This window comes from Muntiacus reevesi, chromosome 13 (genome assembly GCF_963930625.1).
Source record: "Muntiacus reevesi chromosome 13, mMunRee1.1, whole genome shotgun sequence".
Lineage (NCBI taxonomy): Eukaryota > Metazoa > Chordata > Mammalia > Artiodactyla > Cervidae > Muntiacus > Muntiacus reevesi.
The window spans coordinates 4,538,020-4,565,746 of record NC_089261.1 but is presented as its reverse complement, the minus strand read 5'-3'; the positions used below and the strand labels follow the sequence as shown (position 1 = coordinate 4,565,746).

The following is a 27,727-nucleotide window of genomic DNA, read 5'->3' as shown; positions in this document are numbered from 1 at the left end:
TGATTCAGGCCTGCCCTCAGCCAGATGCTCCACCAACCCCCGTCTCTGGGCCACTCTCCCCGCCTCCCGGTCTGCAGCAGCAACTCCAGGAACAGGTTTGGCTGGAGAGGGCTGTTCACTGAAGCATGAATTTTGTCAACAGGGAGCTGCTGACTGACAGCACTCTCACTGCCTATCATCAGTCCCAAGAGCCTGGGAGATACCCTGAGGCCTGGGGCCAAGTCTGGCAGGTGAGCTGGGGCAACCCTGGGAAAGCCAACTGACTCCCTGAGTTCCCTAGAGGAGCAGGCTGGAGGAGCAGCCGGGGCCAGGGGGACCCCAAGAAGCCTCATGAATGGAGGGGTGTTCTTCACCTTGGCAATCTGGGGTGAGGAACAGCAGGAGGGGAAGGCATGGCTGTCAGAGGGTACCCCATCTGACCCCTGACTGGCTTCTAAACTCTAAGGACACTGGTTTGGCTCTGCCACCCCCGGAACAGACAAGCCCATAAGCAACATGGGTGAACCATGTCTAGCTGGCTTGGATGAGGCAGGAGAAAGAGTAGAGAATGGGAAGTCAAAAGGTGTTAGGGTCCTGTGACCCTGCTGGGAAACCCCCAAAGGCCCAGAGCTCAGGCCCCAGGTGGTCAGGGAAGTGCTCTTGAGTGTCCCTCCAAATAACCAAGAGCTGAGAGGTAGCCCACCAAGTCCAAGAGAGCAAACCTGGGTGGCTGTCAAGAGAAACAGCTGGAACTGGGGGCTGCCAATCTGTCCACTCCACTGAGGCCCGCTCAGAGCTGGCGCCTCAGGTGAGCGGAGCCCCCGGAGTCACAGACTGACCAGGCCTGACAGTTGGCTCTAGAGGGGAGAGGTCCCCTGAGCACAGAGGATCACCGCCCCCAGAAGATGTCCAGAGACGAGGAAGGGAGGGCAGGGGAGGGAAGAGCAACTCACGTCGAACTTTCCAGGGTTCTGCTGCAGTTTCACCTTGCCTCCTGACAGGTACTGCCAAGCACGGCCCCGCAGAGAAGGTGGGATGCCCTTCTGGCACCGCAGTCGGATCTGGAAGTCAAAAGGAGGCCGTGCCTGTGCATCCAGCCAGGCTGCCCCCTCCCCAGCCCCCAAGAGGCTGGTGCTCGTCAGTCCTTCAGTGAGCACGGGGGCAAGAGCGGGACAGGGGGGAAAAGAGGACTTCACCCCTGTTGCTCCAACGCTGCACTGGGTCGGCTGCCACCAGGTGATGGCAGTGGCCCCATGTTCCCTGGGGTCCAGTGACAACACAGGGATTCTTGACATCCACATGGGACTATGAATCCCCATCTCCATTTTCTGAATCCAAATGGAACCAGACAAGTTGGAGGAGCCCCTGGGATGTCACCAGGAAGGGATCTGTACGATGTGGAACATGGCTCAGCCGCAGGGAAAGCAGCTCACAAGATGACTCAGAATGTGCCCAGAGACATGTCCCGGGTGCTTTCATGGGAGTGTTTAAGCAGCCGTGTGGCAGGATACATCCAGCCTAGAGAGGAAAGATCTCAGCAGAATTCAGGAAGAAGACAGGAGCCAATCAGAATGGCTTCCCCTTTGTTTGGTCAAGAATCCCCCCTCTTCTGCTCTCCTTGATCCCGAGCTCTCACGATTTCCAGGCCGGGGTGGAGACAGCTGGTCTGGGTATGAGTTCTGATCCCAGGCTAAACTGGCGCCGGCCTTCCCCATCACGGGCTGGGAGAGGGGAGGGAGGAAGTGCCTGGGGAGCTCATGACCCAGAGCTAGTGCTCAATGCATACGCTTGTACTCTTCAACAGAAAAAAGTCTTCCACAGCCAAAACCCGGCTTGAGAAAGCATCATGTGTTTCACAGATGGAGAAACTGAGGCACAGAGTGGGGATAATATTAAGGTCATTCCATCAGGGACCATGCCAACTCCCAGACACACTGCACAGGCTGGAGGATCGAGCCCTGGGTGCTCACTTCTCAGGCCTCTCCAAGTCCCATGGGGAGATGAGCTTCCTCTGGGCTTGAGGGCAGAGTGAGGCTCGAAGGCAGGTGCCCTGATCATCCTCCTTGATCTCAGGCCAAGGGTCAAGGAGATTGAGGGCAAAGGCAGAGGCACCATTCCTCTGGAAAGAGGGTGGGGGACTATCCAGTGACACTGCCCTGGGCCCCTGTACTGAGCAGCCTGGTCTGGGGTGGAGATGGGGCTCAGGGCAGTGGGAAGTGGGCGGTGCTTGGGTGATGGGTTTGAATCCAGCGTTGACCTCAGCCCATCACCTCTCATCAACTGTAAGATCAAACTGGTAACAACTAGGATTCTATCAGAAGTGGTGCAGGGGGTCGGTGTTAACAAATGATGGCTTCCTCTCTGCCCCTCCAATCCCAGGAGGACACCTGACTCAGAGGCCCTGGGCCCCGGGCTCACTCCTAAGTCCCCTCATCTGGAAACCCCCTCAGAGAGTCCCCTTGGAGGCTCCCTGAGAAGGGAGCACAGGAGGCCCGGGCTTCCTGATGACCAGCGCAAACAAGAGAAAACTTTCCAAGGGTCAGAGGGAGTCAAGAACCAGGAAGGAGACAGGCAGGCAGGCTGAGGGCAGTGCGGGAAGAGCAGAATGGCTGGTCAGAGGAGCCAAGTTGCACTTCTGGGACTGCCTGCAAAGCGGGGAGAGGAAGGGAGCAGAAGGGACCCGCCTGACTCCACAGACAGTTTCCCGCTGCTGTGGGACTGGGGTCTCCTGAAGGAAGCCGCGTGGTCTGGGTGGGCTTTGGCGAAGGGGTGCACATGACCTAGAACTATAGGCCCTTCAGGCTCCCCAGGGGCAAGCTCAGCTGAGCCGGCCCCCACATATCACTGCAGCCCCACCACCCTCAGCCTGCTCAGGACCGAGGAGAGTCCAGGAATACCTTCAGTCCACTAAGCTCTCAGAGAGGCCCAGCCTCACCCAGGCCCAAGGGGGGGGAGGTGGGGATGGAGAGCTGGGAATACAACCAGCTTCCTTGGTGGTTCAGTGGTAAAGAATCTGCCTGTAATACAGGAGATTCAGGTTCGATCCCTAGGTCAGGAAGATCTCCTGGAGGAGGAAATGGCAACCACTCCAGTATTCTTGCCTGGGAAATCCCATGGAGAGAGGAGCCTGGCGGGATACAGTCCATGGGGTCGCAAAGAGTCAGACGTGACTGAGCAACTAACCTTCCCCCTCTGATCTCTGGCATCCTCCTCAGCTCAGGGTGCTGGAGATGATAACCTCTTAGGGAGAGGCAGAGGTGGGGAAGAGCAAGGGTAAAGCCACAGAGTGCTCAGCAAACAGAAAGCACAGGAATTGCCATTATCTGAGGTAAGGCCTTGGGAAAGGAGAGTTCTGATGAGAACTGAGAGAAGCCACACCCAGCTGCTGAGCTCAAGGAGGGCAGGGCAAACTTTAAGCAGAGCCCGACAGGGGAAGACAGCATTCCAACCAGCGCCCTGTCTCTCTGCAGGGCCTGACTGGTCCTGGGGACTCAGCATCAGGGTGGCGGGTCTGAATCCACTTCTGGTGCAGGTGTCGTCCTTCCGGTGCCACCACTTACCGACCCAGCTGGCGCGGCAAGGCAGTGAGAGCTCCGGGGCCAGAGCGGCAGGAGACAAGCGGTACACTAGGGTCCCTGGGGAGGGTGGAGTGCAGCCTCCTCTGGTGGCCCCAGCTGGGCGGGTAGCCCTGGTCTCTAACCGCAGTGCCAGGGAAGCAAAGAGGAAGAGGAAGTGATGCTGGCTGCTCTGCGGAGAGGAGCTCCCCACAGCTCCCCTCTGGAATCCCCATCTGCAAGGAGGTGGGGGTAAGAATGCCACAGCCATCTCCCTGCCAGCCACGAGTCACCTCCGCAGGTGGTGAGAGGAGCTGAAGCTCAGGATAAAGGCCCGAGGGCTGAGGAAGCAGGAAAACAGACCCCAGAGTCAGGCTGCTTCCGCAGCTGGGTAACAACTGCCTTAAAAAAGTGTTTAAGTGAAATTTTTTCTAATAAGCAAAAAATAAAAGCCCCAAAGTCCACACAGAACAGTAAGAAAGAGCCCCGGTCTGGGTGCACCTCTCCTCCCATGGGCACAGGGCTTTACAGGAGGAGCCTTGCAACAGGACGCTCATTCCCACTTGAGCAGGGAAACTGAGGCTGGGGGAGTGAGGTGATCGCCCAAAGTCACTCCGATAGCCATGGTCATGAAGAGTGGGGGCTGTGTGGCTGAACCCAAGCCCAAATGTGACCTTTAGCCCTGGGTTTCTGCTAGGCCCTGCAGCGGCTGTGCCAGCTTGGCCCAGACCAGCATGTCAGCTGACGATGCAGGCCAGGGGGGTCACTGTGCGCTGGGGACTTGTGCAGAGAGACCCCGGCTGTGGGACTGCGGACAGGCCTCCGCTCAGCCAGGGAGTAAGCAGACCCTGCTAAGGTGAACAACAGGATCAACACACGTGTGGTGGACAAGGATGCGCCTACAGTGTGGCAGAGCTGGCGCCTAAATACAGCCCACCAGAAAAGAACCACTGGTATTTTCATTTTTATGAGACCATTAAACTGTGAAGTCACTTTTCCTTTGAAGTCACTTTTCCTTCTTTTTGCTTTGGCTAGGGGACAAGAGGGAACTCATCGAATTAATCTAGAGGGTAAAGAAGGCCCCCTATTATGTTGCGAAGTGTGCAGGCACTAAAGTTAGACTCCTGGGTTCAAACTTTGACTCTGCCATCAGTCATACCTGATACCACCACCACCAACCTCACTGGGGTGCTGTAAGGATGACCCAGCTAAGTGCCCAGCACGCTGCGTCAACATATATTAGCCACTATTAGTATATCAAGTCCTCCCATGGCTGGTAGGCAGTAGTAAAGACTTGCCCGGGAGCACTGGAGGAAAGCTGCCTGAAGGGCCTTCAGCTGAGAGCAGCTTTGAAGTGTGACTCGAGGAAAGAACTCCGCATGAGTCGTGTTATCCGGGAAGACCAGCTTCTGTCCCCCCTTCCAAGCCCGTGGGGGACAGCGGGCGGCCGGAGACCCTCCTGCCCCTCCGTGCTGATGCAGCCCCATGCCTCCCCCACTGCAACTCCCAGCCCCAGGCCTAAGGCCAGGCCCCTCACCTTTTTGTGCTTCTTGGCCATCCACTTGTCCCAGTTGTTGAGCATGTCCAGCCACTTGGACTCCCTCTGCCTCAGCACCTCCAGGGGGACTTCCTCCAGCCTGTGGAGCAGAGGCCAGGGTCCGTCAGAGGTGCTGAGAGAGCAAAGGCCCTGGCTGAGGCCACAGGTTACCAGCCTGGTCAGTCCCCGTCCCTCCCCCTGCCCTTCATCCCACTGTTCCCTTCGGGGCTAACTCGCAAACCTTCTAACACAGACCCGAGGGAACACAACGCCCTCCCCAGAAGGCACAGGCTGGACAGACACTAGGTTCAAGTGCTCGCTGCCCCGTATGCCAAGGGGCAGGGGCCCCAGTGCCTGCACCTGTGCCCCAAAGCACAGCATTCGCACCCTGGATCTGTGCCGATAAACAAGCCTCTCCAGAGAACCAGCATACACGGTACGGAGCTGGACGAAAAACTAGTCAAACAAGTACAGGGATAACATGCTCACCTCTGCACTCTAACAAAACTAGTTACTCATGGTTTCCCCAATTACACCCTGGCCTTGTTCCCCTCTCAGCCTTTGCTCATGCCAGTCCCTTTGCAGGAACACACTCCAAGTTGTCTCTGCCTATCCAAATTCAAAATATACTTCAAAGCCCCATCAGACACCACTCAGATTTGCACATTTACTAACGGAGCAGCTGTCACAGCTATGCAGACAGAGCTCTAGGGCTAGGGCGTCTGGGTAAACTGTGGGGAACAGTCCTGTGACTAGAACAAGTCCCAGCCCTCACGGCACTGACATTCCACAGGCTCTGAACGCCCATGAGAGCTGGTGGGGAAACATCTCAGCTTGGAGACCCACCCTGGGCAGCCCTGAAGCAGCTGCGGCAGCTGGGCGACACCCCTGGCTTAGAGGGTGCTTCGAGTGAGTGGGCTCCTTACAAGGAGGGAGTCCCTGGAAGTTCCTGAGTTCACATAACCATGCGGCAAAGAGAAGGTGATTAGCATTTGAAGACAGCGTATTCTACATGTCCTTCCTTGTACTCAGCCTACAGAGCAATACTGGTAAGAAAACAATGAAAATACCGTGTATGTGTCCTTCTCTACACACACACACACTCAGAACTATTTTTAAAGTAGTAGATTATGGGCCTTTTAAACCTCTTTCTTGTGCCTTTCCCCAGTGAGAAAAGCACGGGCATCATCAGGGGTGGGAATCCAGGAAGGGCAATCTGCTCGGAGCCAAACAGCAAGTCAGTGATCCAAGTCAGTCGTAGCCAAGGGCCTGCGCTCAGCCCTGCCTAACCTCCCAGAACGCAGCTCGGGGTGGAGGCTCTCAGGAACAGGACACAGCGGGGCCAGGGTTTGGCCCAGGCCTTGAGTCTCTGATTCTCTTGCTACAGGAAGGAAATGCACTGCTAGAACTTTTACTGGTTGGACGAGCAGTGGGAGGGGCCCTGGCAAAGCACAGCTCCCAGACACAAACAGGCAGGTCCTCTTCTTCGGTTTTTTATCTGGAGAACTGCAGGGGCCTGAGAGCAGCCCTAGAGCTATTAGCCGAGGAGAGATGACGGCCCCTCCACACAGGCCACCGACCCACCCTCTCACCACCTGGAAGCAGAACCAAGGCACAAGGACTGGCTCCTTCCTATCCCTCCCCTCAGGAGAAAAGCAGAGACCACACCTTTACATCAGGTAATTTACAAGCAAATGTATGCATATCTCCAGGCAGCCCCCAAACACCCAGGGAGCCCAAACCAAAGGCCCAGCATCACAGGCCAGGTCACCTCCCATCACTACAAAGCACTCAGTCACACAAGTCAGGGGATGAGCCTTCTAGTTATCTAAAACTAAAGAAGGTAGCCACACGGAGTCAACAGGAAGTTCTGGCAGCTATGGATGTGGATAACATCTGATCCAATCCTCTCATTGAGCCGAAGAGAAAATGGAGGCTCATAAGAGGGCAAGGCTCTTGCTTGAGATTACCAGTTTCCAGAGAATTCCCATCTGATTAAATACATATCCATGTGACACTCTGACCCTCTGGTCAGTCTCTGCTGATAAGATCTGACAGCAGGGCCTCAGAGATACCCAGTCTCCCAACTACAAATACACAGGGGAACACGTTCAAGCTCAGTGTTCTTTCAAATGATGCCACATAACAGCTTTTGCAGTTTCAAAGACCCAGCATCAAACCTCAAACCGGAATTTCAAACGGGTACAAAACAAACGACCATATTTCCTGGATTCTAAGGCACTACTGATTTTAAACTACACCACTAATTTGGTAAGGTTGTCTCAGAAACAAACAAAAAATCCACTACTACTTTAAATGTACATGTCCATTGAAAGATCTATTTTTATTTTCAAAACCTTAAATTGGGAAATTTTGGAGGAAAGATGGTCATTTGAGTGGCCTCTCCTCCAATAGCAAAGGAGTTTATTTAACCACCTGCTGTACCCGGCACTCAGCACTTGACATTCTAACTATAGGTGAACTTCTTGTCACATACAGAATGTGTTCCTGAATGGCTGGACACTACCCATTTTCTTTAAAAATCAGAAGGTTCACAAACTCTCCAGTCTGATGGGTCAGGATCTCAGAAGGCATCTGACCAGACTGCTGTCTGATACAGAAATTCCTTCTGCAATAGCCCCTTGCCCTCTCTGAGCCTGTCTGCTATACAACTGGATGGCCTGCCTTGTGAACTGACCCTCCAAAGATGCCCAGAAAGGAGCCGTGATGTGGACTGGGGTCTGGGCATCTCTGCAAATGACATGACGGTGTGGAGGCCCTGAGGTGGCTTCCTCCTAACAGTGGGGGGAGAGTGTGTGCCAGTTTCCAGTGACAGGGAAGCTGACCAAATGACCAACTTAAGAGGCCAAACGGCCCATGGGGATGCTTCCGGTCTGAGAGTTTCACTCACTCTTGCAGAAAACTCCTCTGCCCTTAAGGTGGCCTGAAGGAGTCTCCGCAACCAAAAGAGTCTAATGAGGACGGTCTCTAGTGGAACTCCTCAGGGCTGGGCCTTCTTCATCTCCAGGTGAAGCCACCCTCATTGCTGAAGCCATATTGTTAAGTTTTCTGGTACCTTCTGTCTATTGCAACACCTCCTTCTAAGGCTGCACAATTCTCAGCCAGATCAGCCTCATACTAGGCAAACGTAATTATCCCTCGTCACCCACCCACCCCTACCTGGAATGCCTCTTCTTCTCCCCTCTCCAAGTCACAGCAACACTTTAGGGGCCCAACATAATAAAAATGACAACTTCAACAATAACAGCAGAAACAGTAATTATCATTTTAAAATCATTTACTACCTTACCAACATCTTTCAAAATACATATATATTACATAAAATACATATATATATATATACATATATTATTTTCATATACCTTTCATAATAACCCACCTCCACGTTATCTCCACTTTCCAGAAGCAGAGCCCTAGACTTAGGAAAGGTAAGGGCCTTCTCGAGGCCATGCTGCTTGTTAGTCTCAGCCATGTCTGACTCTCTCGTGACCCCATGACTGCAGCCCGCTGAGCTCCTCTGTCCATGGGGTTTCCCAGGCAAGGATACTGGAGTGGGTTGCCATTTCCTTCTTCAGGGGATCTTCCTGACCCAGGGATTGAACTTCTGCTTGGCAGGCAGGTTCTTTACCTCTGAGCCACCAGGGAAGCCTCCAAGGCCATGCAGCTGCATTCAAACCTAGGCTTGCCTCAGTCCACAGTGCATGCTCTGAACCCCAGTCACTCCCCAAGCCTCCACACAGCAGCTGTGCCTGCCCAGATCTTGTTAGCTGTCTTCCAACCTGAAGACCTTTATCTTGACTACTTACAACACCATCTCTCCAAGTTTTTAAACTGAAACTCACAGTATGAAATACATTTTGTACTGAGACTATACACATACACACGTAACCAAAATACATTTTATGAAACAATTTACTCCTACATGTACTAAAGCACCTGATATTTTCAGTTCAATTTTTGTATTATTCCATCCTACTTCCTACTTCTTTTTCTTTTAATACTGGGCACAATCCCCTAAAATCAATTTCAGCACTAAATCACACATCAATCACCAATTGATTTCAGCACTAAATCACCAATGAATCAAGGTGTGATGTGAAATGAGCAGTTCATTACAGCTTGGTCATGTTGCTCAGCCCTGTCACTCCCTAACTGGACTGGGCCTTGAGCTATGTAACCCCCACTGTGTACCTCACGGATACCAACAGATGCCTGCCTGGTTTTCTGCATGACATCATTACTTTCATCTATTGCCTTCAGGGCTACAAGCCACTGCTGCCTACAGCAATTGTATTTGTGCCCCTAGTAGCCCAGTGAGAGCCTCACAGATTAATTACTATTTCCACTGGACCCATGAGAAACCTGACCCAATCAGAGAGATTGTATGACTTGGGCAAAGTCACAAAGCTATTAAGTGGCAAAACCAGAGCTTTCCTTTGCCACAGTGACTCCTGTACTGCTTCTCCCGCCCCGGGAAGACTGGGAGGAAATCAGGCCGTTCTCCAGAGGCCACTGTGGGGCTCCATCTCTGGCCCTCAACCCCCTGGAGACAGTCTAAGCCTTCCTCCAGTGCTCTGACTGTCCTAGTGAGCGGCCTGCCCAAACCTAGGAAAGCTCAGTGAGGCCAATATGCTGGATGGGCAAAGCTCACAAGTACACCTCGACCACCGCCTCCTGGGTAGGGAGGCACAGAGGGGACAGAAATGTGCAGCCAGAGAGTGACTGAGCCCAGATTCTGTTGGGCTCTCAGCTAAACTAAGCTTAGCTGTGCTGTGCCATGCCACGGCCCAAGGCAGCAATGACAGCCCACTGATGCCGGGCTCCCCAACCTTCTCCCCAAACCCAGAAGATGAAGACTTCCAAGAGACAAGATGGACAAGACCAGCTCCCAAGGCTACCTGGCTACCGCGCTCTCTCCGCCTAGTCCTTCCAGTCATGCACTTTCCGCCCAAGCACGCCTCAGCCCCTCTGGCTGGCAGACTCAGCCAGGTGTGGTGCCTGTGCCCATGACCCCTTTATGCAAAGGTGTCAGATAAATCCTGGTCCCAAGGAACCACTGTAACCCCCCTCCGCTAAGCCTCCCTCTCCAAACCAGCCCAAACAAAGAGAAACACAGCCCAAGCATAAGGACCAAGGTCGAGACCTCGGGATGGATTCTCTTCATCTCAACCGTCAGAAAGGCCATGTGGAGTGTGGGAGACAGTAAAAACAGTGGGGACCTTGAAGCCAACCAACCGAGGTTTCCATTCCAGCTCTTCCACCTGGGAGACAGACCTTGAAGTCTCAACTTCATCTTCAAGTGGGACCACACACATAAGGTCTAAATGAAGAATACATGTGTATAAGGACCCAGCCTGGTGGGTGGCCAGCTAATGGTAGCACTGAGGTGACCAGTATTTGCAGCTTGCCCAGCACCTTCACATCCCTCTTCTCATCTGACTGGTCTACAGACACACAGAGCAGGGCAGGACTATCCCCATTTTACCCAGGAAGCAACTGAGACCCCAAGAGATTAAGTCGTTTACTCAGTGATAGACAGACTGTAACTCTTGGCTTCTGACTCAGTTCTGCCACTCTGTGAGCTTCCAGCTCGCCACCTGTAACATGGGTGCAAGGCCACCCGTTTGGAGGGCAGCAGTAAAGACCACATGAGACAGGAAGAACGGACGGACACACTTCCAGCACCCATTCTGCACCATTCTGCCAAGCACTACGCAGGCACACAATTCCCCAAGGAAGCACATGAAAACTCAAGTTTAGCAGAGCTGAGTAATCTGTCCAAGGTCACACAGTCTGGAAGTAGAGATGCCACTGAGCACTGAGCCATCCAGTAAGCACTTGGTGGCCCACATGTAGCAGGGCCTCAGTACCTGTTACGGTCCCCCCCTTCCTTTACCACCCAGGAGACAACCACTGCTCTCTGTGCCGAGACGGCAAGAGTGAGCAAGATGCAAGTGTGGAAAATCGGGAAGTGGATGCGCAATCACAGATCCAGGGACAACAAGGGTGGGGGAACTCCTCTCTCCCACCCAGAGCTGGAAAAAGGAGTGAGGCTAAACAAAAAGGCTGACCTACTTTGCACACTGAGTAACAAACTCTGGAGTTCATTAATCTAAGCGGTGGTAATGACTAAAAGTATAAACAGCCTTTATACCAGCCCCATAATCATCCATGATAGGAAACGAGAAGGCAAGAGAGGGTGGGCTGGTGATCTACAAATGGCCGACGGTCAGGGCTGGGAGGCCTGTAAGGTTCTGGAGTGAGTCCCCAGACAGCGAGGGAGGCCTAGGGACCAAAGGGTAAGTGATCTGCCCGAGGTCGCGCTGTGAGTCAGTGTGGGGAAGGAGGATGGTCTGCAGCAGCCTGGTGCACCCTCCTGCGGCCTGGCAGCCCCCGCATGGAGGCAGGGCAGTATGCAGGCTCCCGGTCTAGGTGAAAGAGTCCCGCTTGCTTCACTCTTCCCCAACACCCCGTGCAAGCTAGGTCTGGGCCTGCCTCCCTTTCCCACAAGGAATTCCCTGGCTTTGCTCCTTCCAGCCCTGGGTCAGTGCACAATAGTAAACAGGTTCTCTCCACCCATCTCTGGCCTCCATGCCCTGGGCCTCTGCCCAACTCTCCACTCGGCACAGCCCCACCCCCCTTGATGTCAGAGGCAAGAAATAGTTCCTTTAAGCACCAGCCTTGCTGGCTCCAAAAAGCAAGTAATCCCCCTCCCCTGACTCCCACTCAGCTAGGGAAAGGCAAAGACCAGAGCAAAAACCCCCAGGGCAGCTCTCTCTGACCAATGCAGAGAGGTATGGAGACTATTCGGTCTTCCCTGGTGGCTTGGCGGTAAAGAATCCACCTGCCAGTGCAGGAGATGCGGGTTTCATCCCCGGGTTGGGAAGATCCCCTGGAGAAGGAAATGGCAACCCACCCCAGTATTCCTGCCTGGGAAGTCCCATGCACAGAGGAGCCTGGCAGGCTACAGTCCATGGGGTCGCAAAGAGTCAGACACAACTGAGCAACTAAACAACAATGAAAATGAAGACTATTCTCAACTGGGGACATCTCTTCTCCAAGTCCCCACCACTACCGGGCATAGTATTACCTGAAAGTCCCCACTGGCAACTGGGTCCTCAGTTCACAATGTCACTGTGGGCACCATGACTCATATACAGCTCCCCTCACCCATCCTTACAAAACTGCTAGATTTGATTGATAGATCTTATCAATTTAGTCTTGACTCACTGTTTATCTCTGCCAAGACTCCTGCAAGGCTCCGTACTGCCCTCCTTGTTCAACATAACTTCAGGCCCTGGCTCCCAGGCCTTCCTAGTCCCTCTGCACATCCCCCAGCCCTATTTCTAGACGGCCTTCTCTCTAAGCTGCCCACCCTCACTCCTACCCCGACTCTAATTCAGTCCCACTTGTTTCCCGAGGCCTCATTCAGACCAGCCTCTCATCTCTACGAAGTCCCTGAAGGGACAGAACACAATCCGCACCTCATTACATTCCACACACATCTCTCCAGATGTGTTCCAGGCCCTGAATCTACAAAGTTGAATAAAATGTAGGTCCTGCCCTTGAGGAGGTCAATCTGGCAGAGGAGACAGACGGGGGAGTAAATAACTAGCCCATACAGAGGTGCTATCACAGAAGCGAGGAGGAGGGTGGAAGGCGCTAGGAGACTGCAAGAAGCCCCCAGGGTAGGGGTGCACGTGTTCAGGGAAAACCTTAAAGGGGAGCTGACTGTTGGGACGATCCTTGAAGGGTGACAGGAAGTGGCCAGGGTGAGAAAGGGGAAACAGCACATCAGGCAGAAGACCCAGGATGAGAAAGCACACGTTAATGGAAAAGAGCCTGGTGTGTTCGGGGAATGTGAGCAGTCCAGTGGAGCGAGTCTGGCTTCTCCACCTGACTGTCCCGTCTGCTCACTGAGGCAGCATTCCAAGAGAAGGTGTACTCCTGGGGGGCAGGGACTCTGCCAACCACTCTCCCCAGTGTGTCCTGACACTAGAACAGAGCCTGGGGCCTCTGTCAGTCGCTCAGCCGTGTCCGGCTCTTTGCAACCCCGGGGACTGTAGCCCACCAGGCTCCTCTGTCCATAGGATGCTCCAAGCAAGAAGACTGGGGTGGGTTGCCATGCCCTTCTCCAGGCCTGCTGCCTAGCTGGTGCTCAGTAAACGTCTGTTGACAGATTCAGTCGCTCTGTGACCTTGGGCACTCTAAGTTTCAGCTTTCTCCCCAGTGAGATGGGAATAGTATCCTCTTCCGTGAAATCAGATGGGAAAAGCATGAGCACAGAAACTGCTTGATGAAGGGTGCTCCCTCCCTGGCCTGAGTCCAGCTACAGATCCTCCCTGAAGCCCAGCACAGGGCTGAGCCCAGATGTGTTTGATGATGGCCTTTTACAACGTTACAATTCTATATTCAATTAACATAATTGAATGTCTGTTATAACCCTTACCAGGCACTTGCTATGGACCAGACATGGTGCTCAGCACTTAGATTATTTCATTTAATCCTGACAACAAGCATATGAAATAGGTCCTCTAATTATCACCTCCACCCCACCCTTGGGCAGATGTAGAAATTCAGGTTTTTCAGCAAGCCAGTAACTAGGCCCCATCCAAGGGGAGCAGAGGACAGCTCTGGGAGGTGTACTCAGGCCCTTCTGCTTTGTCACTCAGCTCTGGCACTGGCTGCTATCCACGCGGCTGGGTGGGTGCAAGCCCTCTTCCCAGGGAGCTTGGAACTCCCTGAACACAGAGCCACATGCTGTGTGATGCTTGGCAAGTCACTTTACCACTCTGGGATCTGGGATCTACCTCTGTAAAATGGAGATTATGATGATAATAACCATATCTCACGGAGTTAAACACGGTGGTCTTGGTGAAAGCCTGGTCCACCATGCAGGCGCTTCTGCAACGTGGCATGACCAAGTGACTGTGCTAGGAGGACGGAGGGGGTCACTCAGAGGCAGGACAGGGAGCCCAGGGTGAAAGTTCACAAGGAACACAGGAGGGTGGGGGTAATTGTGAAGCAAACTCTGATTTCTTCCCCAAGTGACTATCTCTACCCAAGAGGGCAGAGGCCCCAGGCAGCCCTACGACTGCCTGCTTCGAATGGAATCTTTCAGGAGACCCACCTCTGTTCTCGCTTCCGCTTTATCTTCACGCCAAAGAGAAGACAAGGCCCTCGCATCAGGCCCTCAGAGTCAGGGTCACCTGCAGCCCTGTTCCAGATGACTCAATGAGGAACTGACTGGGGGATTCCCAACCTGCCCTGCCAGGTCAGAAAGCTCCAGACCACAAGCTGAGTGGGACTGGCTCCCGTCTTGCCCCCAGGGTCCAAGGGTATGTAGGCAGAGCACAAGGCGGAGTATGGATCTTCAAACCCAGGCTGCCTTGTTCTCTCCCCATTAGGCCAAAGGCCTGAAGTAAACCTTAGAGGATAATTCACACTTGAATTATAAGAGCCACCATGTACCACAGAACCCTTACTTGGTGGTAGACACTGCTGGGAGCACTTTACCAACATCATCTCTTTAGTTCTCATAACCATAACTCACATGAGGCCAGTTCCCACTCCCAACGCCACCACCTGGCCCATCTGCAGACTCAGAGAGGTCACATGGATAGAAAGTGACAGAGTCAGGGCTTGAAGCCAGTCTGCTGGTGTCCTGAACCCAGGATCTCCCAAACTTAGGTTCTCCTTTTTTGAAATCAAGACAGAAAGGGAAGCATCCTCCAAATGTGGCTGGCTAGGAAGGACCACTTCTGGACACACAGAATCCAGGGCCCAGAAGGCAGGGAGGAGGAACAAGAGTTCTCCATACTATGTTCCTGGGCTCCCTTAGCATTCAGCTGCTCCCACCTCATCTTGCGTGAGGTGCTATGTGTGGAGGACCTGGGATGGGAAGTGTGCCATCCATTATAACAACTCAACAACAAAAACAAGACTTTCGTGGTGGTCCGGTGGCTGGAACTCTGTGCTCCCAATGCAGGGGGCCCAGGTCTGATCCCTCCTCAGGGAACTAGACCCCACATGCCACAATTAAGACCCAGCACAGTCAAATAAATTTTTTTTTAAAGAAAGAAAGAAAAAAGCCAAGAAAAACAACTTGAGAAACCCTCCAACCAGCTTTGGTAAGGTGGAAAATTGGAAAGGCAGAACCCTGGCTTCCAGGCACAGTTTCCTTGCTTGTTCAGCTTACATTTCCCTGTCTGTAAACAGGGCAAAATAAAACTTACCCTCCTGAGTTCCCACTGCTCCTGTTAGGATCACTGCAAGGCAATGAGAAAGAAAGCACTGTGCAGAGCAAAGAGCTAGACAGATCAAAGCATTCTTTGATTTGACTGCACTCCCAAAGACATGAGGGCCACTGGTCAGACAAACAAAGAGAGGTCCTCTCCTAAGAGAAACACAGCATGCTGCAAGCTCTGACCTCTGTGGGCTGTGCCCTGACCACCCCTGCACTTATGAGGTACCTGACAAAAGTGAAGATGAAAGTGAAGTCGCTCAGTCGTGTCCGATTCTTTGCGACCCCATGTACTAGAGCCTAGTAGGCTCCTCCGTCCATGGGATTTTCCAGGCAAGAGTACTGGAGTGGGTTGCCATTTCCTTCTCCAGGGGATCTTCCCAACCCAGGGGGAAGAAACTCCTCAAAGCCCTTTTCCTATACTCCAAGGGCAGCCTCGGTATGTTAGAAGCAGAAGAACTCTTCAACTTCATTCAATAAAGCTACCTTAGTTTATATGTAAGGGAAACTGAGGCTTAGAAAAATTAAGCAAATTTCTCAAGGCCACAGGGTTAGTTAGGGGCCCAGTGAAGCCTAGGACTTGGGTTTCCTGATCCCTGGTCAGCACTGTTTGTTTACACATGCTCCTAATCCAGTCACCTCATTTGATCCTCATCATCAGACCACACCTTTATCTCCTGGCCTGCTATGCTCCAGGTCTGCATCCCCAGAGCCTAGCACATGGCTGAACACGTAGCATGTGCTAGATGAAAAGCAAGGAGCATTAGTCCTACGGGCAGGTGAGAGGACACGCTTAACTCACAGACCACCAGGTGGTGGAGCCGGCCCTGGCACCTTCGTCCCTGTGTTCAGAACCCTTTCCCATACCAGCATAAATCCCCATGTCCAGCCAGAATCATCTCTGAGAAGAGCATGGTGGTGCCCCTAAGGGCTGAGGGGTTCATGTTCTCATAGGCACTGGACTTGCTTCCATTTCCCAGCTGAGGCACCAGCTCCAGGAACAGAATAAAGACTGGAGGTGGGAGGCAGTCAGCCCTCTGCTGCCAGGCTGCCTCCTCTTGATCAGCTTTTATTGTTGTTTAGTTGCCAAGCTATGTTGGACTCTTTGTGACCCCAGAGACTACAGCATACCAGGTTCCTCTGTCCATGGGATTTCCCAGGCAAGAATACTGGAGTGGATTGTCATTTCCCTCTCCAGGGGATGTTTCTGACACAGGGATTGAACTAGCATCTCCTGCACTGGCAGGCGTATTCTTTACCATTGAACCAGGTAAGAAACCCTCGAAACCCCTGATGAGTTTATGCTGTGCCTAAGAGCCTTATAAACATGCCCCCACCCTCCCCCAACCCACCGGCCAAGCTACACGCTGCCCTAAGGGAGGTTTTCCATGCCCTCAGGGCTTCCTCCTCTCTGCAAAGAGAGGTGGCTAGCTCTTCTGACAGCCTTCCTTGCCATCCAATAGGTCTACCAGTAGAGACCACAAAGTTCAGTTCCACTCACCCACCTCTTCCCAACCAGGCCAGCTAATCCGCTCTCTTACTGGAGAGATACAAAGAACCCCGTGATGGGCCCTGAGCGTGCCAGCCATGCCAGGCACCTTGGGGAGCCCAGGGCTGTGACAAAGCAGTCAGCAGCAGCCCACTGTCTGCTTCAAAGAAAGGTTGCAGATGGCCTTCCTTCCCTGTGGTCAGAGGCCCTGGGATGGCGAGGGCCACTTCAGCTTAGCCAAAGCCTTTGTAAGTCCCTATAGGTCCACACAGCTGATCAGGTACCATGCCCTACTTGCTGACTCTTCATCCTCTCGGCTCCAGAACCTTCCAGACCTCTCTACAGCCCTTCTGGGTTGTCCCAAACTTTCCCAACTGCTCTCACTGCCTGTGGTCCAGCTCCTCTTCATACCATCTTCCATGCCTGCACCAGACTGACCTTAATGAAACACAGGAGGCCTCAGTCTGACACTCAAGGCCAGTGACCTCTGCCCAACCCACTTCCCTCCCTCCCTACGCTTCACCTCATCCTCCCACCTCCCGCTCTTCCTGCCGCCTCTTGGCACACATTTCTCAAACAGCTGGCTCTTCTTCACATACTTCCCTTCTCATATCGCGGATTGCCCTTCCTTGCTCCTTCCGAAGCCTGAATCAAATGCCACTTCTTCTTTCTGAGCTCCAATGGGTGGGGCTGGCTGCTTCTTCCTATATATCCCCATACTACCCACAGGCTTCCTGCCCTGGGTGTGGGGGCCTCAGGGGTGGTGAGCACCTGGCATCCTACCTGCTACACCTTAGCAAGGCTTACTCACTGGATTCGTTGTCAAGAAACAGGTTCCAGTTCCAGTTCTGCCATTTACCAGCTGGAAAACCTTGAGTGCCTTCTTCTCAGAACTTCAGTGTACTCATCTACAAAATGGGATAACCACGCTTCTCAGGGGAAAGTGAGGGTTCATCATGGGTTGGTGTTCACTCCTGCTCACAGGGGATGGATCTCACTGATGCTCATCATCACAGCCAGAGATGGAAAGTAGAAAATGAAAAGACAGGACGCACCAGGTACTCCAATCTCTATGAGGAGGCAGAACATTCACTGAGCACCTACAGTGTTGTCAGGCTCTTTGCAAGCATCAGTTCTTTTAACCCCCACAACAATCCTGCAAAGTCAGTGTTATCATAACTATTTCACAGTGAAAAACTGAGGCTCAGAAGAGTGAAGCAGTATGTCCAAGGTCACACAAACATCTGGGCTCAAAGCCTTAGGTGTGAGGGCGAACAGAGCACCTTCTTTCCCCTCCCTCAGTGTAAACAGACTGGGAGGCTGGACCGGAGCCAGGTCTCACTGGCCCCCCAAAGGTCCTGTTTCAAACCTAGATGCTGGGAATACAAAACATCAAGCAGGTCCCACTGCTTTATCTCTTTCCCACAGCTTAGAGTTTCCTAGCAGGCGGCACACAGGCACCTTCCCAGGGCAGCAGCTGGTGATCTGGCCCCCTCCTTCACCAAGTCAAGTCTTGTCTGAGGTCCTAGAACACCCACAGGGCTACCAAACCGGATTTTCCTTTGAAGCTGGAGGAAGAGGAAGAGGAGAGAAAATGAAGGACATGTGGCCCCAAGTCATAGACCAGGGCCCCACATGTGCAGTAGTCTCTTTCCAGATGGGCCACCCAGGGACCACTCCACATCCAGCTCTAGGCTCTCCTGGGAACAGTAACAGCTCAAGAAAAGAGGATGTCCTGAACTTACAAACTAGAGAAGGTGGTGGAAAAGCAGGGAGGCAAGACCTAGCCTGTCAGGAGGGCCCTGACCCAACAGTAAGTGGCAGAGATCAAACTATAGGGATGTCAACGGAGCCAGTTACATGATTTCCAAAGTCACAGTTGACTAGGAATAGTGGAGGGCCCAGGGGACAGGGGAACTGAATCAGCAAAAGACAAACTGCTGTTCCAGATGTTTCTCCCTGGGCCCAGTTCAGATCCATTTCTCCCCTAACAGGAAGCCAACACCCACGGGATCCCAGACAGCACAGCTCCTCACCTCATCTGGCCTGCAGCACTGAGCACTGAAGCTGGGTGGGAAACTCCAGTTTCGAGGCCAGTCTTGGCAATCACATAGGAAAAGGAGGGGGAGGGCAGGGACCCGCCCCCCTCAGGCCATCTTCCTCAGGTCAGAGACCTGGTATCCACTGGTATCTTTCTGTCCTTTCTTGACCAACTCCAAAGGGACACCCTCCCCACAAACAGGTCTGCTCCTCCTGTTCCCAAAGTCCTCTGGCCACCTGTCCCTGAGGAAGACCATTCTTTCTTCTCCTCCGGTCCATTTTGGGCTCCAACAGCTAGCTCAGCTACGAGCCAAGCTGAAGGAGCCAATGCTATCAGCACTTGGTCTGCACTCACACCACCATAGGGCCCTTCACTGGCTGGCTGCTTTCTAGCCTCTCCCCATCACTGGCTACTGCTCCATAGCAGGCAGGGACCATCTCAGGCCCCACAAAGGTTCCCTGCAGAGCAGACTCAAAAGATAGACAAGGTGAAGTAAAGAGAGCCTAGGGCTGGAAATCAGGAGTTCTGGGTTTACTTCCTGGCTTTGCTCTCAACTGACTGAACAGGTGAGGTTAATCATTTCCTTCAGGCCTCAGTTTACCTATCCATAGGAAGATGGCCATCTGTAAGGTGGCTCTCACCTTCCTGACTTGAAATGTTAACCGATCATTTACTTCTCTGCAGGCCTGAGAACAAAGTGAATAAGCCTGGTCCCAGGGAATTCCCTGGTGGTCCAGTGGTTAGGACTCTGGGCTTTCACTGCCAAACTGTCAAGGGTCTGTGTTCAATCCCTGGTCAATCCCAACTCAAGATCCCACAAGCTGCAACCAAATAAAAAAGGCCTGGTCCTAGTTCTGAAGCTCATCAGTCTAATGAAGTGTAACAAAGTGGTAATGACAACAGTCTTATCCTTGCTGGACCATCCCTGTGGACCTCCCACACTGCTGAGGGAGTCAAAAGTACTGAGTTAAGCCAGGGAAGGTAAGGGCACACAGGTTCCTGTTAGGGATCTTGAGTTCTGTCCAGGACTCAGTTTACTGCTGGGGACACCAGGCCATATTAATGGGTGGTAAAGGCAATGGAAACTGTCCTGACTTGGGAGTCAGTAACTCTGGTTTCAAGACCGGGTTCTGCCACTAGTGTACTGTGTGAGCTTAAGCAAGTTCTCTTCTCTGTGACCTCAGTTTCCTCATCATATAAGAAGTTAGGGTTACACTGGTCAAATTCTTAAGATCCCTTCTATGGGAGGGATATAAGTCTATGATTTTATGATCTACTCACAACAGGCACCAAGCAGTCACCTGAGGAGGTAGCTTCTGATCTACTTTCCTCCCCTACCCCACTAGCCCCTGGCAATTGCCAAAACTGTTTTAAGACAACCTTTGGCCCAGGATGGCTGAGACAGACCTTTAATCCAGAGCCAGAGTCCTAGCCATCTCCACTGCAGCCATCAGGGCTAATGTTTCACTTCTCTGGGCTAGCACATGGACTCTTAGCCTTCAACCACGAGACTGGGTTCAGGGCGGTCACTCTGAAACTTCCCATAACTTCCTCTCTTATGGCCTTGGGCAGGGACTTACTTTTGGCTATTTTTTTTGAACCACAATATTGACTCTACAGGGAACATCCAAGTTTTCAGACACCAGAGATTTTAGGGTGGCCAACAGGGTTAAGAAAGTGAAGCAGAGAGAGAGGAAGAGCCCTGGAATCCCACCTCAGCCCCAGCCCTATAGACACCAATGATGCAGAGGACGTCTGCAAAGCTCGGGTTTGCGGTTGGAGGGTGGGAAAGACAGATGTCTGGCTGCTTGGTTGGGGACTACAGCCAAAGGGAGGTGCTCCCACTGGGGCCTCTCTCTGTTCACAAATACCAGAGGTATGCCCTCATTTTCTCCTCAATTTTCAAACCCTTAGAAGGCAAAGAAAGGAAACTAACATTTTCCTAGGCCACTACTTGCATCAGGCACTGTGCTAGGCACCTTTGAATACTTAATCTCTATAGTAATCTTGGGAATAGGTGTTACTGCTGCCCTTTACAGTGAGTAAACAGGCTCAGAGATTCAAGCTCTTGCCCAAGGTCACACAGCCAGGAAGTGTGATTTCTTCCTAAATCTGGCCTTTTCCCACTATTTCACACTGCTTTGTACCCTGAGATCGAGTTAACTTCCTGATAAGCATGTAGTAGGATTCTTTTTTTAAGTAGGAGTTTTTATCTCCCAGAATTCACCAGCAAATCTGAACTCTTCCTTCCAAGCACCCACAAATGCAACTGGTAACTCCTTTCCCACTTTTCTAGACCTCATCTCTCCCAGGACCCTCATCTGGTATTTGCTCTTCAATTCAAAAATATACCCTAAGTCTTCTTTGGGTTCTCACAAGCTATTCCCTGGGGAACTGTGACAAAGCTTCAAGTCAGAGTGAAGGATCAAAATAAGGGGTGTTCTCTGAGTTCTGGACTAGGCTAGGCTTGGCTTGCTCTGAGCCAAGTGGGAAGAGGTTGGAGGAGACAGATCCAGTGGGTAAAAGAGAACTCTCCTTAGGGGAGGGGCCTGCATTTCTCTCCAACTTTCCAAAGAAGGAGGCCTGGTGAATATGAGGCTTTGGGACTGTGGAAAATCCCAGAAGTGAACTTTATGGGGTTGCTTGTGTGGGGTGGGGATCTTACAGATGGTTAAGGCTCTTCCATAAGTCATAAGAGAGGCTGAAGAAGCCTTAGACGATCACAGCTGGTCAGAGAAGGGGAGGAAGGACTCTCTAGAATAGGGTCATGGCTGAATGCTGTAGGCTTTCCCAGGGTATTGTGTGGCGCTCTCTATTGAAGGGGAGGTACATCTCAAGGGAGGCTTGTAAGTTCCGTGCAGAACACTGGTCTCAAGTGACAGGACAGCTGGAATGTGAGTGGGCTCTGGAGTCCATCTTTCCTAGAGGGATCACCAACCCATACATATGATCCCTGTGAGGACTGGGGGCAGAATGTGGCCGCTCAGCTCACCCTGCTTGGAGTGAAGGTGCTGCTCCACTGCCTCACATTGCTCTGCCTGCCAGCTGGGGGCCCCGGGGTGGGGGGATCTAGGTGTCCTACAAGTGGGGACCCTGCTGTCTCCTTGCCTGCCCCCTAGTCTGTGTTTGGAGAAGAAGCGCCGACAGTCTGTCCTAGAGGTGAGGTACCGTCCCCCTGTGGGTACTGGGACGGGGCAGTGCCTGCCCACCTGTTGCTGGTGACAGGGAGAAACCTGCCTCTGAGGGGGAGGGGGGCACTCTCTGTCCCTTCCATGAGGGGAAGTGACAGTCTATCCCAAGGTGGGAGGGAGGACCAATGTCAGTCTATCTAGAGGTCCCTGTGCCTTGAGATGAGGGTCAGTCTGTGCCCGAGCGCGGTGGGGGCAGGGCAGCCCGTCCCTCTGAAGCCTAAGGTGTCCCCCTGATGTGGCGGTGGCGCGTGCTGAGACAAGGACGTCAGGGGATCTTGCAGGGGGCAGGATACGGAGAATACCGCGCTGTTGGGGGAGGGGAGACCACCTGTGAGCCGGTCGGGAGCTGGCCGAGCCAACCAGCCCTAAGGCGGGGGTGGCAGCGCTGGGGTTGGGAAAGGTATCAGTCGACCTGTGAGCTCAGGTGAGGAGAGCACTCGAGGCCCTTCCTAGGGGCGGGTCAGTCCGCCGGGGGTGGGGGGAGGTGCGGGTGGGGCAAAGGAGATAAGAGATTGTTGTTCCTGGTTGGAAGGGAGACGTGTCTGTCCTTCCTGAGAGCGGCTCTGTCAGTGTCGAGGCACCGCCGCGGGTCCTGCCCCGGCCCCTGATCCCCTGGCTCCGAGCCCCGGCGATACTCACGCGCCCTCTGCGCCCTGCGAGCCCACGATGAAGCCGAACTTGTCGATGCGGCGCTCGGCGAAGCCGTTGGTCTCTGAGTCGGAGCCCAGAGAGCTGAGCTCGTCGGTGGCTGCGGCGTCGGGGCCCGGGGCCAAGCTCTCCCGGGTCCCCGACAGGCTCCCCTCAGCTGCGGGCGCGCGCGGCCCGTTCTCTTCGAGGCTCTTCGCCATCCTGGCCGCGCCCGCCGCCTCAGCTTCAGCGGCCACCTCAGCCGCCTCAGCCGCCCGACCTCCGCCGACGCCGCCGACGCCCCGCCCACGCGGCGCGCCCATTGGTCGCCGCAAGGCCGGGGGCGGGGCCCTAGGACTTCCCCGGCGCTTCCTCCCCGCAATGCCCAATGGGTGCCGCGGACCCCAGGGCCCGCCCACCTCCCCCAGGCTGGCGCCAACAGGCCCGACGTGAGGGGGCGGGGCAGCCGGCACCTGAATCCCTCCCCCCGAGCTGCCAATCACAGAGAGCTCACCTGAAAGAGCTTTAGGGCTTTTCCGGATTAGCCTCTGCCTGGCGTATACCTGCAGCATCGCTCAGGCAGAGACCGAGGGCGCCCTCTGGGAACACTCGCCCTCTCCTCGCGAGACCTTGGAGACGTGGGTGAGGATTGTTCTCCCATTCATTTATGAGTAGCTCTGAGGAGATTCGGGATGGTTTCGGGGACTCGCCCAGGGACATGGCAGCTTGAAGAGGTAGGCTGAGACAGAAATTCAGCAGCCTTTTCCTTCCCCTGCTCACTGCTTCTAGGGCCTATTAGGGAGACCTAATTAATAAGAATAATGACCAACGACTATTGAGCCACTCACTGCCCTGAACGAATTCTACCTACTTTCTCTAATTTTTCCAAGAGCCTTATTGAGATACCATAAAAATCGCCCATTTAAAGTATATAATTGTGTTTTAAGAATATTTGTATCGTTGTGCAGCCATCACTGTAACCTAATTTTAGAACGTTTTCATCACTCCAAAAAGAAATTCATTCCTATCCTTACCAGTCACTCCCCATCCTTCCTCCCCCAGTCCCTGGCAACCACTAATCTGTCTCCATAGTTTTGCTTTTTCTGGACATTTCATATAAATGGAATCATACAGTATGTGGCCTTGTGTCTGGTTTCTTTCACCTCAGATGTTTTCAAGGTTTATCCATTTTCATTTCTCTTGGGTAGATAGCTAGGAATGGAAATTGCTGGGTCTTTAACCTTTTGAGAAACTGGCAAGCTGTTTTCCAAATTGGTCACACCATCTCTTGCAATCTTTTAGCAAGGAGGTAGATAGTATTTTTAGGTTTCGCTGGTGGCTCAGTGGTAAAGAATTTACCTGCTAATGCGGACACTCAAGTTCAATCCCTGGGTCTCAAAAATTCCCTGGAGAAGTAAATGGCAACCCGCTCCAGTATTCCTGCCTGGGAAAGCCCATGGACGGGCTATAGTCCATGGTGTCACAAAAGAGCCCAACATGACTTAGTGACTAAACAACAGAGACTATTTAGTCCCATTTTATTTTTTTTATTTAGTCCCATTTTACAATTAAAGAAACTGAGGTGCAGGGAAGTGATGTCAGCTGCCTGAAGTCTCAGAACTAGCTTGTGGCAGAGTCAAGATTTGAATCTAGTTCTTACCAACAGCATTCTTGGCAACAGGTATTCTTGCCTGGAGAATCCCATGGACAGAGGAGCCTGGCAGGCCAGAGTCCATGGGGTCGCAAAGAGTCAGACATGACTGAGTGACTAACACTACCACCACTACTACTTACCAACAGCTTCTATTAGGAAGCACAGGCTAATAGTACTTATATAGACTTAGCTCCCAGCAGTCAACTTCCAACACAGGGATTATCAACTCGTAGAATTGTAATGGTAACTCCTCACCTCAGTCCAGTACTTCATGGCTCATAAGTCACAACCATATTGTCATTTGACACTCCCCTGCAGACCTATTGGGAGACAGGCTTAGAGAGGAGAAGAGACCAGAAGACCCAAGCCTGAGCTGCAGAGCCTGGGACAGGCTGCTAAGGGGCCCAAAGCAGCCCCAAGAAGGGCGGTCTTAAGCCATGAGTGACTTCACCAGCCGTTTCCTTAATGCCATGTGGCTTAGACATTCTTGAAGACTTCACTGTGCAGTCTTGACGTTCCATAGGCTTCTGATTTTCCATAAACAGGGCAATAACAGACACAGGGGTGAGCATGTGCTATTTGGTCTTAAATTCTCAGTCTGGGAGGATGTGTTCCACCTCTCTAGCAGTTCCAGAGTGGTGGGCTCTTAGTCCCAGCTCCCAGGAAGGGCAGAGTACACCTGGCCAGAGGATGAGGGCCTATCCCAAGGAAGGAAGAGAGAGTCACATGCCTGGATCAGATGTGGAGCCCAGGTCTGGCAAAGTATCCACAGCCCTTTGACTGCAATTCTGGTTCTACACACATATCCCAAATACGTTCACCTCTATGAGGCACCTGTACAGTGATGTTCACTCCAGGGGTATATGGGGTGGGGGTGAGGGTGGGCAGGTTAGAAGCATCCAGTGTCCTTCCTTAGGAGACTGGATAGATGTTTATCTCAAGTTAAGGCCTTGAGGCTCCAGCTTCTAATTTTCTTACATAAGACCATCCAGGGGGAGTTCCCTGGTGTTCCAGTGGTTATGATGGCACTTTCACTGCTGAGGGCACAGGGAACTGGGATCCCACAAGCCACATGGAATGGAAAAAAAAAAAAAAAAGACCACCCTTGGTTTGAATCTCTGCTGTCACTGTGACCTTGAGCAAATCACTTCTCTCTGAGCCCATGTCCTTACCTGTAAAATGTAAATAAATGAAAAAATGTCTCCTTGGAGTTGTTGCCTTGAGATTTTTAGTATGATAGTATGTGGTAAGCATCTGGCACATGGAAATACCCAGTCAATGGGAGCCAGGAGTGGCAGCATCTGTAGTTTGCCAAACACTTGCAAATTCATTATTGTCTTGAGTGTCTCCCACCATAGTCTGTGGCTGTAGCAGGGGAGTTTTCCTAATTTTTGGCTTGGGAGACTTCACTTCATGGCTGTGCCCTGATATTCTCATACAAAATTGTTTAGCTTGGGACTTGGCTGGTGGTCCAATGGTTAAGACTGAAATTCCACTGCAGGGGGTGGGTGGGTTCAATCCCTGGTCAGGGAACTAAGATCCCACATGCCCTGTGTTGTGACCAGAATTTAAAAAAAAAAAAAAAAAATTGCTTAGCTTCTCAGATCCTGTTTCCTCTTCTGAAAAATAGGAATGTCAGTAATTACTTGGTGAAGAGTTGGTGGACCATCTCCGAAGTCTTCAGCATACAGTAGGTACTAAATAAATGTTATAGTTCTTTACTTCTGGTTCCAGAGCTCTTTAAATAACTTATCTCATGTTACTCTAGTAACTCTGGGGGAGGGGTGGACAGAAGTGGAGGCGGAAGGAAATGAGGAAGGCTCAAGCACAAAGGTCCTGAAAGGGAAGCAGGTTCAGAAGATGGTATAGTTGAGTGGAGTAAGAAAGCAGAAATGAATGAATGGATGGTCCAAAGGAATGCCCTGCACAATCACGTGGTTCACTAGAGCACAAAATAAGAGGCCTTTGGCAACACTGTGAAACACCCTGGTAGACCAGCTGCTGTATTCTTTAAAGGATGAGAGATGCATGGCCAGACCTACAGGAATGTGTTGAAAACCTGTGAGTCTTATCTTACTGGCGTCATAAGTAGGAGTGTATGAGGCCCTGACACAGGCCTCTGGTCAGCACCACCATGGATCCTGGAAAATGCTCAGGAAATGTCAGTGTTCGCCAGGAGCAAACAGATGTCCAGATATCATAGTCTTTATAATGAGAGCAGAGCTGACGTTCATAAAGTAGATAGCTGGTGCCCAGGAGCCTGTGAAGAGTAAACAAACTATAAAGCTTCTTTATCCTTCGGTTCAGTTCAGTTGCTCAGTCGTGCCGACTCTTTGCAATCCATGGACTGCAGCACACCAGGTTTCCCTGTCCATCACTAACTCTGGGAGCTTACTCAAACTCATGTCCATAGAGTTGGTGATGCCATCCAATGATTTCATCCTCTCTTGTCCCCTTCTCCTCCTGCCTTTGATCTTTCCCAGCCTCAGGGTCTTTTCCAATGAGTCAGTTCTTTGCATCAGGTGGTCAAAGTATTGGGAGTTTCAGCTTCAGCATCAGTCCTTCCAATGAATATTCAGGACTGATTTCCTGGTTGTATGGACTGGTTGGATCTCCTTGCTGTCTAAGGGACTCTCAAGAGTCTTCTCCAACACCACAGTTCAAAAGCATCAATTCTTCAGCACTCAGCTTTCTTTATAGTCCAACTTTCATATCCATACATGACTACTGGAAAAACCATAGCTTTTTAGTTAATAAAGTCTCTCACTGTTTCCATTGTTTCCTCATCTATTTGCCATGAAGTGATGGGACTGGATGCCATGGTCTTAGTTTTCTGAATGTTGAGTTTTAAGCCAACTTTTTCACTCTCCTCTTTCACTTTCATCAAGAGGCTCTTTATCCCCACACTGAGGATAACAGTTAAGACTGTTTTGGCAGACAACACAAGTGGGGTTAGCCCAAAACTGCAGTTAGTAGGTCCCACAGCTTAAAAACATTCACTTTTTTGTATATAAGCTGCAGGAGCAGTTTGATACAGAAGTTGTCACCAAGAATGTCAGCCTTGTTGCCCCCTTTTCTCTTTGTCCTCCTTCCTGTGGTCACTTCATCCTCAAGCTAGAACTCCTCATGGTAGCAGCTCCAGGCTCACATGCTTCCTCCATCCATCCATCCAGTGGATGACTCTTCTGGTAGCTTCTGTTCAATGGTGGGAAAGGAGTACGACAAGGCTATATATTGTCACTCTGCTTATTTAACTTATATGCAGAGTACATAATGAGAAATGCCGGGTTGGATGAAGCATAAGCTGGAATCAAGGTTGCCGGGAGAAATATCAATAACCTCAGGTATACAGATGACACCACCCTTATGGCAGAAAGCAAAGAGGAACTAA

General features: G+C 52.1%; 1 protein-coding gene across 1 annotated transcript in view; it reads right to left on the bottom strand.

Moving 5' to 3' along the window:
• The window catches only part of TBC1D10A (TBC1 domain family member 10A), a 28,770-nt gene extending 5,767 nt beyond the window's left edge, over positions 1–23,003 (bottom strand). Inside the window, exons 1-3 of the mRNA XM_065904505.1 lie at positions 22,695–23,003; positions 5,071–5,170; positions 933–1,040 (exon numbers count right to left, since the gene is read on the bottom strand). Coding sequence (XP_065760577.1) covers positions 933–1,040; positions 5,071–5,170; positions 22,695–22,903 — 417 coding nt within the window. The 5' untranslated portion in view covers positions 22,904–23,003. The remainder of the gene's footprint in view (positions 1–932; positions 1,041–5,070; positions 5,171–22,694) is intronic.
• Positions 23,004–27,727: the final 4,724 nt, after the last annotated feature.